Raw genomic sequence first — 14872 nt, forward strand, 5'->3', positions numbered from 1 at the left:
TCACCATCTTGATTTTGTTTACCCGCTCCCCATGGAGCCCCTGAATGGGAGATTCCCACAGAACAATGTGAGTGGAAATATTGAGTATTAGGTTGAATAGAAAAACAATGATTCTCCTGTGCGCTGCTTGGAGAATCCAAGCATGGGTTAAATTCAGTCTATTTGCCCAAGGACTGAGTTGCTTTTTTTAGCCACGCCTCCTCTCCTCATTGAAGACCAGTTCAAAAACTCAGTCCAGCCCAGTTCGGATGCGTTTTTGGGGAGTTCCTCAGTTTTTGGGTGAATAGACTGGGACTCTCCCTAGTTAGAGATTTTCTTATTTTTGTATTTGTTGTCGTCAGGAGCAAAGTTTCCTTTTAAATTGCTGTTGCTGTTGTACTGCTGGGAGGACTTCGGGGCTTCTCGGCTCTTCATAACTGAGGGAGCCTAGGTTCGTTGGGGTGCTTGTCCAGCAGCTGCTGGCGAGCGCAGGGGCAGCAGGAGGCTTCTCCCTGGCTGTCAGTTTGATTCTTCTTCGCCCAGAGACCTCACCGGAGGCTTCGGATTGCATCTGACAACTCCCTTATTGCCCGAAGAAGCGCAGCAGCCATTTTTGAAGCCATTTTGCTGCACTTTTAAATTCTGGCCGTTACAGCTTGCTGCGCTTTTCCCTCCTAGCCAGCAGATCGCCACGGGGGAGTTCTTAGCCTTTGTTCGGGGCTCCAGCAAGGCTTCCTCCTCCAAGAAGACCTAAATCGGATGGCTTAGGCGAGCTTTGGCCCTTGGGTCATACTCCTGTCCGGAGGACACATCTGTGAGGTGCGCAGCTCCTGTCAACTCACGCCAGTGCCAGGCCTACTGTTTGCAGCATTGAAGACTCCAGCTAAAGACATCATGGCTAAGAGAGGCAAGAGGGCGCCAGAGGACCATCCAGACCCCTCATCGAAATGAAGTAGGCCAGACCCACCTGAGGTGGAGAAGGGCACCAAAGGGGACCCCTAACCCCAGAGGTGGCAAGGACTTATCCAAGGCTGACGCCCGCAGGCATAAAGCTTTAGAAAAGACCTTTGAAAGGACCTGAAGACTGTCCCTTTCATCTGGACAGCCATCTAGGGATCCTAGTCCCTTAATCCAGCCTCAGGAGGTTTTTCCCCAGGACTCTCCAAGGGGGGATGATTCTCCCCCAGTAGTTGAAGAGGGATTTTAGGCTTCTTCACCTGCAGGTTCCCTGGGGTACCCAGAGTCATCTTCCATCTGGGAATATGTCCTTTTGCCTGCTCAATTGTTGAGGAAGATCTGGTTTCCTCTCAACAGGCTGGCAGGGAAGGGTCAGGGACATCAAGCCCCCTTGAGGATCAGGGACCCAACCTGTCATCTGAGATGCAAAAGGCCATTGAACAGGTCATTGAGAGAGGCATCGAGGCTGGTATTCGAAAGAAGCTCCAGGCCTCCAGAGGTACTTCTGCCAAGACTGCCCAGAAGGAGGTACAGGGTCCTCCTTCTCCAGGCACCTCTATTGCCACAGAGGAATCCATCCTAGAGGAGGACAATGCAGAGGAGCAGGAATTTTCAGAGGATGAGAATAATCCTCCTGATAAACCTGCCTTTGCTGGCTTATTCCGGCCTTCTATATTTAAGTGGATATGGCATAAGGTTAAAGCTTCCACCCAATTGAGTATTACTACCCAAGGGACCCTTACCCCCCTCTGGATCTCAGGATCCAAAAGAGCTTTTTGATGAGAACACTCCAGCACAGGAACTAGTTCCAGCGCCGGACATGTTTGTCAATGTGATTCAACGCCAGTGGGCGCAGCCGGGTTTCCTGACAAATCCCAGCGGGGTAGATAAAAATCTTTACTCTGTGGAAAGCAAACTAGACGATTTGTTGCAACTTCCACAGGTAGATACCCCAATCATATCCCTTACTTCTAATTCTGTTCTTCCGGCTGACCACCTTGAGGGTCTCAAAGCCGAGGACAAAAAGGCAGAGAAAGCCTTCCACAAGACCCACAAGACCTTTGGGAGGAGGGTGTTATAATGGGTTGTAGCGACTCCGCGGACCCTGGACGTTTCTGTTTTCCTCCCTGGGACTTCATAGCTTGGGTATGTCCCATGCTTGGACTCTCCAAGCAGCACACAGGAGAATGACTGTTGGCTTACCTGAACGGTCATTCTCTGGGCGCTGCGGGAGAGTCCAACCCCGCCCTGGGTTTATGCCCTCTACTAGATCGCATCAGACTGTGGCGCAAAGACACTTTTAACAAGACTGGAAGAGACACTGTGCACACGTCCATCACAGAGCAACACCTTCATTTTTGAACTGGTCCTCAATGAGGAGAGGTGTGGCTAAGAAAATCAACTCAGTCCTTGGGTGAAGACTGAATTTAACCCATGTTTGGACTCTCCCGCAGTGCCCAGAGAACGACTGTTCAGGTAAGCCAACAGTCAATTACTGTTCCTCTGCTTTATCTCAATTCTACTGAGCATTCTCTGGAGGCACAAATGTGGGTCCAATCTTGGTTACCCAAAAAAGGGCTACCCATTTCTGGAATAAGATTCTTTGGACTTATGAAATCATAGCAAGATTAACTTGTACCAGAATGATAGAAAGAAAAAATGGAGAAAGAAAGCAACAGCTCATCTGAAGCATAAATCATCCATCATATATGGTGGAGGCAGTGTTATGGCATAAGTATGGATGGCCGCCAATGGAACTGGATCCTGGTGTTTATTGATGACCTGACTGCTGATAAAAGTAGTAGGATAAATTCCCGGCTATATTGTGCTCAGATTCAGCCAAATGCTGCAAAACTGATAGGACGTGTTATATAAAAAACATATAGCAAAAGAAATCAGAGTTTCTCAAGGCAAAGAACTGGGATGTTCCACATTGGCCAAGTCAGTAACCTGATCATAACCCAATAGAGTATGCTGTCCACTTACTGAAGACAAGACTGAAGGCAAAAAGACCCACAAACAAGCAATAGCTGAAGGCAACTACAGTAAAGACATGGCAAAGCATCTCAAAGGAGACTTAGCATTTTGTCGTGTCTATGATTCCAGACTTCAGTCAATGGCTGCAAAAGATTTTCATCCAAGTCAGTGTTTCTCAACCTTGGCAACTTGAAGATGTCCGGACTTCAACTCCCAGAATTCCCCAGCCAGCATTCACTGGCTGGGGAATTCTGGGAGTTGAAGTCCGGACATCTTCAAGTTGCCAAGGTTGAGAAACACTGATCCAAGTATTAAAAACAATCCTGACGTTATATCTACTCTCAGGCTTAGATCCCTACTTGAAAAAACTGCCCACTGGGATCTAAATTGCATAGTCCTTACTTCCTTCTGGGCAAATGTGTACATTGTGAGCAGAATTGCTAAATTTATGGTTAAGGAAGTTGAGCGAAGAACCTGTTAGTTTTGAGCAGACTGGGGTATCCTGTTAAAGATATTGTATTTATCTGAGGGTTGAGTCTTTAGCACGTGTATTTTATTACTGTATTTTCTTTTATCCACTTTAGACCCTATATTTTTATATGGAACAAGTCATCTATCATATCTAATAGTAAATAATCATTTCTGAAAGCAAAATATTCCATCAATCCCCCCCTCCCCCATTTTGCAAATAGAACCTAATTTTCTGGATTAGGGTAAGAAGTGACTTAAGGAAATTACCATAAAGTATGCAAATTAATCCATAAATTGTCTTGGGGAGCCAACTGTGTTAGCATAATGCCAACATCTATTATTTATTAATGTGTGTTCCTTTTTCTTCTCCCTATTCAGTGGTAAGCACAATGTGGTGACCCAGTCCAAAGTACTGCACCAATTTGATTGTATTTATAAAGCATTGAGAAAAGCAACCTCCTTAATACTGTATTGAACAAAGCCTAATTATAAACAATTTCCAACTTAACAGTCAGAAAGCCACAATGAAACTGTTGTACAAATATTTTATTTAAAAAGCATATTGCTTTGGACCAAACCAGACATATGTACTGCTGCATGAATAATAGAATAAATTTTTAAGTCTTAAAGTTGTACATAATAGGACAACTGGCTGCTATATAAAGGTAATTCTGTGCATTTTAGATTACAATTTCCCAGAAGTTGTAATCTAAAAAGGCAGAACCCACTGACAAAGGGACTGTAAGGTACATCTACCTATGTTTGCCTTGTCGAGCAACAGAATGGGTCAGTAATTATTTCAAATCATGCTCAATGAGCATTTTCTTGCACTATATGATCGCGAAATAAAGCTTTCCCTTAATTTTAGACACATCTGAATAGCAATGACTTTTTAAAAACACTGGCAGGGTTCAAAATTTTTCACCCTTCAATAGAAGGAGTTTCTACTTCAACTGTAATTTTAAATGTAAGACTATGGAAAATCAAAATCTGTCCCCACCCGAATGAAGAATGTTGTGTACTATTTTACTCCTATGTATTGTTTTATGTTTATTGTCTATACCCCCCCTCCCTATTTTATGTAAGCCGCCCTGAGTCCCCGCGGGGAAAAGGGCGGCCTATAAATATTTATAAAATACCTTAAAAATACCTTAAAAAAAAATCAAGTAGAGCTTCCTGAGTACATTCTTCTTCATAAAGAAAGTCTAATTAATGGCTTCAGGGGTTAATTAGTTGCCTTTTATAAGAGCAATCTTTTTCCTCTTCTTCTCTCCCTTTATTTCAAAAATAGCAAATACTCTTGAAGAAACGTGGATGGTGGCACTTTGGAGTTTCTGCTGAAAACTGAATAAATCTGAAGAATTGTCTGTATGATCCTCAATATGACCTTCTGACTCCTTTACCTCTTCTTCCTTGATTAGCAAAGGCTTCCCCAGGGCGTGTCCAAACAACTGGCAAACTTCTTGAGCTTTTTGCTGAGCACTTCTAACCGCAGAAACGCATACCTGCCTCCTGAAAACAAAGAGCAGCAAGATTCAGTTAATCAGTTCTTATTTAAATTGCAGTTTTATGCTTGTCAAACTTGATGACATTTTTTTCAGATAAAGTGAAGCCTTCAGTATCACATAATTGCACATCTAGGCACATAATTACACAAATTTCCGCATAGTTACAAGTTTTTCCTTAATAGTATTTGTTTAAAAATTTGTTCTTTTCTGAATGAAAGCCAAACTAATTTTTAGGAACTAAACTTGCCTTTTTCCTTACTTATTTCATTTTCTTTGCAAACTATGATAGTTGTATAGTTGAGGGCAAGGCTATCTTACCACTGTTCTGCATACAATCCTGGAGGTATGAAGAGGATATTAAAAAATACTTCAAATATGTACAACCTCAAAAATTTATTGCTATTCCTTAATTTAGTTACATGCTACAATACTACAAAGCAATCAATAGGTGGATTGATGAGTTGGGCCACTCCCTTTTTTTCAGCCCACCCTACCTCACAGGATTTTTCTTGTGGGGAAAATAGGAGACAACATTATCCAACTTTCAGTAGTACAAAAAAACAAAGATGGTTTATAAGAAGCATGACAATAGTAATAAAAATAATCTTATTTGTTGCAATATTACTATTTATTCCTTATATTATTCTCTTCCTTAAATTAAGGCAGGAAGTTTGGGGAGATGAAAAATGTGTCCAACTTGTCTGACACTAATTCAGTATTTCATTCTGACATTCCGCAACCTTTCCCAATCTCTCCCGCCTCCAAGACTTGACAGGACAGAAATACACATTACAGTAGTAACTTCCCATAGTAACTCCAGTCTTTTTATTAGTAAACATAGTGGTGATGGCACTCCTCTGCCATCTCTATGTGGAGATGCTGGTATGAACTGGATGATCAGTTTTAGGTCTGACAACACTGGTCCAAAGGATAGCTATTAAAGCTGCAATCTCTATGTTATTGCACAGTCAGTTCTCTTCAAGAAAACATTTTTACTTATGTAGTTTGGAACACATATTCACAATGAAATAAGCAAGCCAGAAATATACATCTTCTTGAGAAATGTATTGAGAAACTTACCGAAGGGCATCTACAGCCTCCATCGTATGGTAAAAGTGAGGTGAGCTGATGATAACTGATTTATCTAGTTTCTCAACTAGATGATTACATGTATCTTGCATTTTCCCAAAATCAGTAAATATAATGCAAACCTGTAAATGAATATAAAAATGTAGCAGCCTTTTTTCAGTGGCTTAATTGCAAGAGGACCAAAATAAAAGATAGCGGTATATATGGATCTTTTCCAGCCTCTCACTTTTTTTTATTTACTCTTATTATTTTATTTATTTATTATTATAAAGCTGGCTCACAATCTGCAAAGTAAACTGAGTACAGTGAATTAAAAATCAAGTACTGGCTAGGGTATTATCTGAAAATACCTTATTTTGTTAGTATCTACTAATATTAGATTAGGACCAAAGTAATCTATCAGAGAGATATTCATTAGATAAGCCATAGTTTAAATAAAGGTATGCACTTTCAAATATGAATCTATGTTAGAGTTCAGCAATACATCTCTTCAACAGTGGTGTCTCTCTACTCACTTCATTACACTATTTGAAAATACTACTCATTCTTAATTGATGAAGATATGTAGAAGAGACATTTGTCCCAAGATACCACAGCAATTAATGACATATTTTCAGAATACTTCCATTAAGTTTTCCATTAAAATTCTAAATTAGCTTTAACACGATACAATGCTAAATGAAAAAGCAAATGAGTGAATTTAATAAATTTAAGAATGCATATGTAGATGGTTTTAAAAGTTTTGTCAAATCAAAACAAACATATTTAAGACTAATAGTTCTCTTATTTAAGATACTTACCTCGGCTTCCATCTTATACGCATTGTCTATCCTACTGAAGTTTTTTGTCACAGTCACATCATTTTCCTTGGGGAGGAAAAATGATCATTTTAAGTCCACTACTTAAAAACAATGGTTTTTTAGGCACATTAAACAACAGAACAGAACAATGCATTTCAAAACAGTAAAAGTGAGTTAGAGCTGGAAGAGACTTACTAAAATTAACAGAGTTATACTAATAAGAATCAAGTCCAGGTCCAAACTTAACACCCTTTCTTAACCAATGTTTTAACTCATATTTTACCATGAAAATATGTAACCATGTATTTGAATCAAAAGTAAAAAAAAGTGCTTCAAAGTAGAAGTTTCTTAAAGCAGTTGTGCCCCTTCCTGGAATCATGTAAAAAATTATTTTTGCCTTGAAATTCAAAGGGCTAAACAATCCTAATAAGCATGATTGAGTGAACAATTTCCTAAAATACTTATGCTTTGAAAGACTGCAATATCAGAAATATCCTAAATTACCTGGTACCTATAAATTCCTGATAATCTGCTAAAATGCCACTTGTAGGACAGAAATAAGGTGTTACTCATAGCATCACAAACCATTCAAAAGAAACATAATTATTCTCTATGGTTTTTAAAACTCTTATTAAGAACTGTGGTTAACATAAATGCAAATAAAAATACTGGCTAGTATCAATTGGCTGACTTTAGGCTATCACCTTCTCAGCGCTAGAAAGAAGGCAATGGAAAAGCACCTCTGAAAATGTTGCCTAAAAATTGCATGAATTTGACTATGAAGTGACTAGGGAGTCCTAACTGACTTGAAGGCCACATATTTTTTATTTTACTTGTGTGCTTTTTCCTTCAAAACTGTTTCCACAGTGTTATATCTTATTTCTAGGTTAGATTAGGTTTCATAACTATTACTAATCCAGAGGAACTGAGTAAATTTCACAACTGAGGGAGGTCTGAAAACGGGTTGGAATTACATCCATATAAACTCAGAAGGAATGACTTTTAGACCAGTAGTACATAACTCTGTTGCTAGTTACCCAATGACACTCTTTCATGATGGCTAAGCAATATGTATTGTCACAGGAACCGTATTTTTTGGAGTATAAGACGCACCAGAGTATAAGACGCACCAAGGTTTTGAAGAGGCAAATAAAAAAAAAGTATTTGCACTCTGCAAACCTCCCCAAAACAACTCATTTTTCGGGAAAATGGGCCCGTTTATTTAAAAAGAAAAAAGGCATGAACAGCCTTTAGAGGGGGTTGGAGTGGGCCAAAAACGGTCCATTTTTCACGAAGATGGGCCCATTTTCTGTAAAAAAAATTGCATGCATAGCCTTATGGAGGCTTATAGGGTGCTCCTGGGGGCTGGGGGGCGGAATTGAGCAAAAAACGGTCCATTTTTCGCTCATTTCTGCCCTCTCCAGCCCCCAGGAGCACTCTGAAAGCCTTCTAAAGGCTATGCACGGCTATTTTGGTGAAGGGGGTGGGGTTTTGGGAGGCACAAATGCTGTATTCAGTGTATAAGACGCACCCAGATTTTCAGCCTCTTTTTTGAGGGAAAAAAGTGCGTCTTACACTCTGAAAAATATGATAAATATCTATGGAGACTCTCAGTCAACCAAGTCATGGTTATCCCAAAGGTGCTTTTTCACGAGGCAACTGGACTTTCTGGTTTTCTTTGAAGACATTTCACTTCTCAACCAAGAAGCTTCTTCAGCTCTGAAGAAGAACTGAGGAAGCTTTTTGGACGAGAAGCAAAACATCTTCAAAGAAAAACCAGAATGTCCAGTTGCCTCTTGAAAAAGCACCTTTGGTACTGGACTACTAGCAAGGAGATTCGCTCTTTAGTCCAACCCCAGCTCCCTGGTGATTCTGAGTCAACGAACCTCCCTAAATTCAATCTACTTCACATCCTTGCTAATGCAGTTAAAAATTGTTATGCTTCCTGTTCTGACCCCCCTTCTCCGTCCAGGAATGAAAGCCAAAAGCCACGTAACTCAACAGGTTTCTTTTAATCAGTCCAAGCTCTTGTTGGCTGCAAGCCCAAATAAACAAAGATAATAGCTCTGGCAAAAGTCCTATAACTCACAAAACACTGCAAGCCACTTATCCAAGTTAGCTTCTCTCGATGTGTGAACGCAAACAAGAACAATCACTAGAACAGGAACGTTGACTTCTGCAACCAGGGCGTGGCACTAGCAGTCTCTTTATACTCAGGAGAGGATCCCAATGAGCAACAGCTGCTCGCAATCATCTCCTGTATGTACTCAGTTGTTCCTTCCTCAAGTAACCCTTCGACGGGGTGCATCCTGCAACAACTCCCAAATGTTTCCCTGAACACTCCCTCTGATCCAATGCTCTGCGGCTACCTGGTGGCCAACGGCTCCTGCCGGGCCACAACAGCTTCCTATGTTGGCATGGGCTCCTGAATGAAAAGCTAGTTTAAAATCAAAATAAGTTGAGATCAACTACAGTCAACTGGTGACTGTAGCCAGGCAGCATTATAAAAATGATTTACGACTGCCTACCTCTGGAATGGATCGGGAACTATCCAGACGATCCCTTTATCCAAGTTATTTTGATGCATACAGCACACCGAGACACCCATTAGCATAAAACATAGTTTAGCCTATTTCAGCCACTAGGCAGGACGGCTAGAGGTTCCCCATGCTAGATGTGTATGGGGGTTCTCAGTCATCTAGGTCTTGTTTGTCCCAAAGGTGCTTTTTTCAAGAGGCAGCTGGACTTTTCTTTGTTTTTCCTTGAACACGTTTTGCTTCTCATCCAAGAAGCTTCTTCAGCTCTTGGAAGAAGCTTCTTGGATGAGAAGGGAAATGTCCTCAAAGAAAAAAAATCCAGAAAGTTTAGCTGCCTCAAGAAAAAAGCACAGGTGGGCATGAAGCACAGAGGATGGCTTTTAGTGGATGGCGGCACCAAAATTCTCCAAAACATACTTAACCGGACTCCCTGGCTAAGACGCAGCTTCTCTGTCAAAGGGACAGAGGGACTAAATTGATTGTTGGGGGCAATTATGCTGACTCTGTAAACTGCCCAGAGAGGGCTGTAAAAAGCACCGCGAAGCGATATATAAGTCTAAGTGCTATTTGCAGGGCTCCCCAAACTTGGCAACTTTTAAGACTTGAGGACTTCAACTCCCAGAATTCTGGCTGGAGAATTCTGGGAGTTGAAGTCCACAAGTCTTTAAAGTTGCCAAGTTTGAAGACCACTGTGCAAAGAATTGAGCACGCTCGCAAAGGGCAGGAGACCACTGCGGCTGCGCGGGCGAGGGGCTTTTTTAAAAAAAATCTCACCCACCGAGATGCCTCCGCGCTGCCGAACCGTCTGAGCGACGTAGTCGAGTCTGCGAGTGACGCTGCCCCGCGCTGCGCCGGCTTCCCCTTTCCTGCTTCTCAAATAAACCGTGACTTTGGCCCGATCGGGTCCGGCGCTGAGTTCAGCGCTGCCGCTCACGTGAACCTCCCTCCCAAACGGCCCTCCTTCGGCGGCTCTGGGCGGCTCGTCGTCTGCCGTGCCGGAGGCGACGGGCGGGGACACCAACTCAGCGAACACCCGAGCTGGAGAGAGCGGCAGCGGCGGCGGCATTTGGCTGGGAAAGGAAAAGGACCGTTAGGAGAGCCTAGCAACGGAGGCGACGCCGCGAGCCCTCGCGCCCAAGGCCTGATGGTCCTTGTAGTTCTGACGGGAAAATCGCCTGGAGGCCACAGCCCCGCCCCGAATTGAAGAGGGGCGGCCTCTGCCGCGTCTTGTCTTATCACTCGCACAGTGTTAAGCCCCGCCTGGCGCTTGTGTGGGGATGTCCTTGGCCGCTTGTCAATCAGGATTTATGACCTGGCGTGGTTACAAACGGCAGTGATGTTGTCAGAGAAACAGACTTTATTTGATAAAGCATTGAGAGTAATGATGTTTTGCTCAATAACTTTTTATTATTTTATTATTTTATTATTTTTTATTTTACTTTTTATTTTTTATTTTACTTTTTATTTTTTATTTTTTATTTTACTTTTTATTTTTTATTTTTTATTTTACTTTTTATTTTTTTACTTTTTATTTTTTTTACTTTTTATTTTTTATTTTACTTTTACTTTTTTATTTTACTTTTACTTTTTTATTTTACTTTTTATTTTTACTATAAAGGGTTATCAGACTGCATAGCATAGCAGATCTAAGGAAACTTAGCATTCAATGCCTAGGTTAAATTGTGCTTACACTTTGGTCTATGTACCAAGATGCTCAGCCTTTATTTCTCTTTTTTTTCTTTTTATTTACAAACATACAAAACACACACACACACAGAACTTGGACGTACACTACATTTACACAATACAGTACAAACAGGAACTTCCTGTTCTTTCTAATAGCAATTTCAAATCGATACAATTCTCCTTATGTTATTTCCCCTTCTAATATATTTCATTTGAGTTTCACCATTTTTAACCCTCATATTTTATTCATCTATATGCTATATTGGGTGATTACCTCTAATAAATTTAAACTTTTGAGTATTTATGTGTGTGTGTGTGTGTGTGTGTGTGTGTGTGTGTGTATATATATACATATACACATATATACACACACACACACACACACACACACACACACACACACACACACACACACACACACACACACATATATATATATATATATATATATATATATGTTGTATTTGTGCTGATAAATAAATAAAGGGAGACTAGTATAGATCTATTTCAAGCTATTTAGCTCTCATCAGCTAGCCCAGTAAGGGTATGGCTAGCTGATGAGAGCTAAATAGCTTGAAATAGATCTATAATAGTCTCCCTTTATTTATTTATCAGCACAAATACAACATATATATATATATATATATATATATATATATATATATGTATGTATGTATGTATGTATGTATGTATGTATGTATGTATGTATGTATGTATACATACATACATACACACATATACACACATACATACACACACATATGTATGTATGTTAATTATCCTTAACTTCTATTTTTGGGCTTTATTGACTTCTTTCATTGATCCTTGTTTCTTTCCTCCATCCATCTATACCATTTTCCCCATATCTGATAATATTCTGTTTCTTCTTTTCTCTGGATTTCTTTTGTCAATATGTCCATTTTGGCACAGTCCATAACCTTTCTTATTATTTAATCTTAATCTAATCAATTTATTTTTCCATTTCTGAGCAAAAGCAATCCTCGCCGCCATAATTATGTGTAAAATTAAATATTGGATTTCTTTTTTATATTTCGTCGTCATTATTCCTACTAAAAAAAACTTCTGGTTTCCAATCAATTTTGACACCTGTTATTGATTCTAGCCAATTTTTAATCCTTTTCCAATACTTTTTAGGCTCCTCACACGTCCACCATACGTGATAATATGTTCCGTGTATTAATTCACATTTCCAACATTTTGGTGTCATATTTATTGAGATTTTTGCTAACCTTGCTGGTGATAGGTGCCATCTGTAAAACATTTTGTACTGGTTTTCCTTGTATGCAACTGATAGTGTCATTTTTAAATTTGTCCCCCCCAAATTTTTTCCCCATTTATCTAATTCAATATTGTAGCCAAAGTTCTGTGCCCATTTTACCATTTGTTCTTTCACAATTTCTTATTCTATTTTATACTTCAGAAGAAATTTATATATTCTCCCTATCATCTTTCTTTCTAAGTTTTGGATTATTTTATCTAATTCATGTGGTTCCATTTGGATGCCATATAATTTAGTATCGTTATTGTGTTTACTTTTGATTTGCAAGTAGGTTAGTCAGTCAACTTTCATCTTTTGTTCTGCCAATTCTAATATTGTTTTTAAATTTCCCTGTCCATTAATTAAGTCTCTGTATCTTAACACTTTATTCATATCTGTAAAATAGCAATAGCAATAGCAGTTAGACTTATATACCGCTTCATAGGGCTTTCGGCCCTCTCTAAGCCGTTTACAGAGTCAGCGTATCACCTCCACAGTCTGGGTCCTCATTTTACCCACCTCGGAAGGATGGAAGGCTGAGTCAACCTTGAGCCGGTGAGATTTGAACCGCTGAACTGCAGATAACAGTCAGCTGAAGTGGTTGCAGTACAGCACTCTAACCACTGCGCCACCTCGGCTCAAAATTTGGGTGAGTCGTCCTTTCTGTTGGGGATAGCCAATTTGGGATTTTCACATAGTGTTTTTTTTAATTTTGAGCCAGTTTTGCAATAACACATTTCTAATTAGATGTTTTTGAAAGTATTTGTGCATTTTATGTTTATCATCCCATAGGAATGTATGCCAACCTGCTTGCAGCTTATGGCCTCCTAAGGTCAAGATTCTTTTATTCTTCAACTCTATCCAGTTCTTCACCCATGTTATTGTTACTGCTAGTGCGTATAACTCCCAGTTATACACTGGGAGTTATAAGCCTTTATTTCTCAATCCTCAATGTAACGAGCTACTTTGAAGATCACCTGGAACATGGAAGATGTGTCATTGAATGAATGGATGGGTATGTACAAGCCAGCCATAGATAGAAGCACTGAGCTGTTCCTTCTTGGATTGTGCAGTTAGCCAGCATTTGCCTTCTGTACATGTTTTAATTGAAATCACTCCAAAATAAACCAGTTCTCAACCAAGAGTTGGAAAATATTGTCTCCATATATTAAGAATTCATACCCCTCAATAGGTGAGAATTGAGCTGACACATTAAGGATCCTAATTGGAAAATTGCAGGACATCAATATTGCCACAGAGGGCATTTTATAGGACTTTCAGCCACCACGACAACCACAGAGCTGTCTCAGTATGTTGGCAGACAGGTACATTTTGGTGGGCATGTATTTGAGCTAGTGAATAGGAGCCCGAAGGTCCAGAATTGGAGATGCTGGATTTTATTGCGTTTATTCATTAAATCCATTTGCATGCAGCTGCAATCAAAAGCAAGTCTTGGCAGCTCGCATTTTGTACTACTGTCCAACTTAGCAGGATTACAGATGTGCTTTGCACAGCAAACATATTTTTTTAAAGGTCAAGATACCCTCAAATCAAGCTTGACATTTGTTGAACACATTCTTTTCTTGGCAGTGTTAGAGATGCTTTTCAATTCTATTCTCCCAGATTCCTTTTCTCCCTTCCCATTCTAGCCAACACCCTTGAATTCCCAGGCAGTTCCCCATCCAAATCTCCCTGCTTAGTTATCAGCATTGCCAAAGTCAGCTAGGTGTTGACACTTGCCCATTTAGCATTTCAAAAACCACAATAATCAGGGCTGGACAGTGTCCACAATTACCACAGGGAAATACACTGTTGAATTCATTCTTGGAGAAAATGTTTAGTGCCCCCATTCATGTTTATTCAAAAATAATACAGAGGGCACTTGTCTCCACATTTATTCACAAGGAAAACCGACTGCTTAGCCCTAGGAAAACTGGCATAAGAAAACTGGCACAGAATTGGCTCTTTCTACTGCAATGCCTGTTACTATGATACTGAGGTTTTGTGCCATCCCAGCAGAAAGTTGTTAGGCTCTTGTGCTGTAGTGAGTGTCCAGCAAATGCCAGTGATGATTAATTGAACTTCCTGAGTGGATCTCAAATCAACTACCGTATGTACTGGATTCTGATTTTTCTGTGATTTTCAAAGGGAGCCCTCAGTCTTGAAATAAAGTGCATTTTAATGAACGGGAGTGTGGGAGCTCCGGTCAACTTTCAGGAAAATGCGTTGTGTTTTCCCTGTCTACTTCTGGAGCCCAAATCATCCCTGGCTAGCCTAAGCTGACAAAAAGTGTTGAATGCAAATAATGCAACTTGGATGGCCCAAAATGACAAGCAGATCTAGCATTGCGGCACAGCAGACCAGTCAACTGGTGACTGCAAACAGCAACAGAACAGCTGTTAGTGGTGTTTCAATATTTGAGGGGCTGCCACAGAGAGGAGGAGGTCAAGCTATTTTCTAAAGCACCTGAAGGCCAGACAGGTAATAATGGATGGAAACTAACCAAGGAGAGATTCAACCTAGAAATAAGGAGAAATGTTCTGACAGTGAGAACAATCAACCAATGGGACAGCTTGCATTCGGAAGTTA

General features: G+C 40.2%; 1 protein-coding gene across 1 annotated transcript; it reads right to left on the reverse strand.

Annotated features, from left to right (window-relative positions):
• Positions 1-4548: 4548 nt before the first annotated feature.
• On the reverse strand, positions 4549-10416 carry IRAK1BP1 (interleukin 1 receptor associated kinase 1 binding protein 1). The gene is made up of 4 exons (XM_014069466.2): positions 10097-10416; positions 6782-6847; positions 5973-6103; positions 4549-4896 (listed from the first exon to the last, which is right to left on the reverse strand). The coding sequence occupies exons 1-4, from the start codon at positions 10382-10384 to the stop codon at positions 4614-4616; spliced, it is 768 nt and encodes a 255-aa protein (XP_013924941.2). The 5' UTR covers positions 10385-10416; the 3' UTR covers positions 4549-4613.
• Between the last annotated feature and the right edge of the window lie 4456 nt (positions 10417-14872).

Source organism: Thamnophis sirtalis, unplaced genomic scaffold, assembly GCF_051295495.1.
Source record: "Thamnophis sirtalis isolate CommonGarterSnake01/CBP01778 unplaced genomic scaffold, rThaSir2_p1.2 scaffold_6, whole genome shotgun sequence".
NCBI lineage: Eukaryota > Metazoa > Chordata > Lepidosauria > Squamata > Natricidae > Thamnophis > Thamnophis sirtalis.

Excerpts from the sequence above, each read along its gene's own strand:
- IRAK1BP1 (XM_014069466.2), bottom strand. The coding sequence starts at position 10,384 with ATGCCGCCGCCGCTGCCGCTCTCTCCAGCTCGGGTGTTCGCTGAGTTG. Across the intron at positions 6,104-6,781 it reads CGTATAAGATGGAAGCCGAG|GTTTGCATTATATTTACTGA; the intron begins GTAAGTATCTTA and ends ATTCATTTACAG. Across the intron at positions 4,897-5,972 it reads GAGGCTGTAGATGCCCTTCG|GAGGCAGGTATGCGTTTCTG; the intron begins GTAAGTTTCTCA and ends CTTTGTTTTCAG.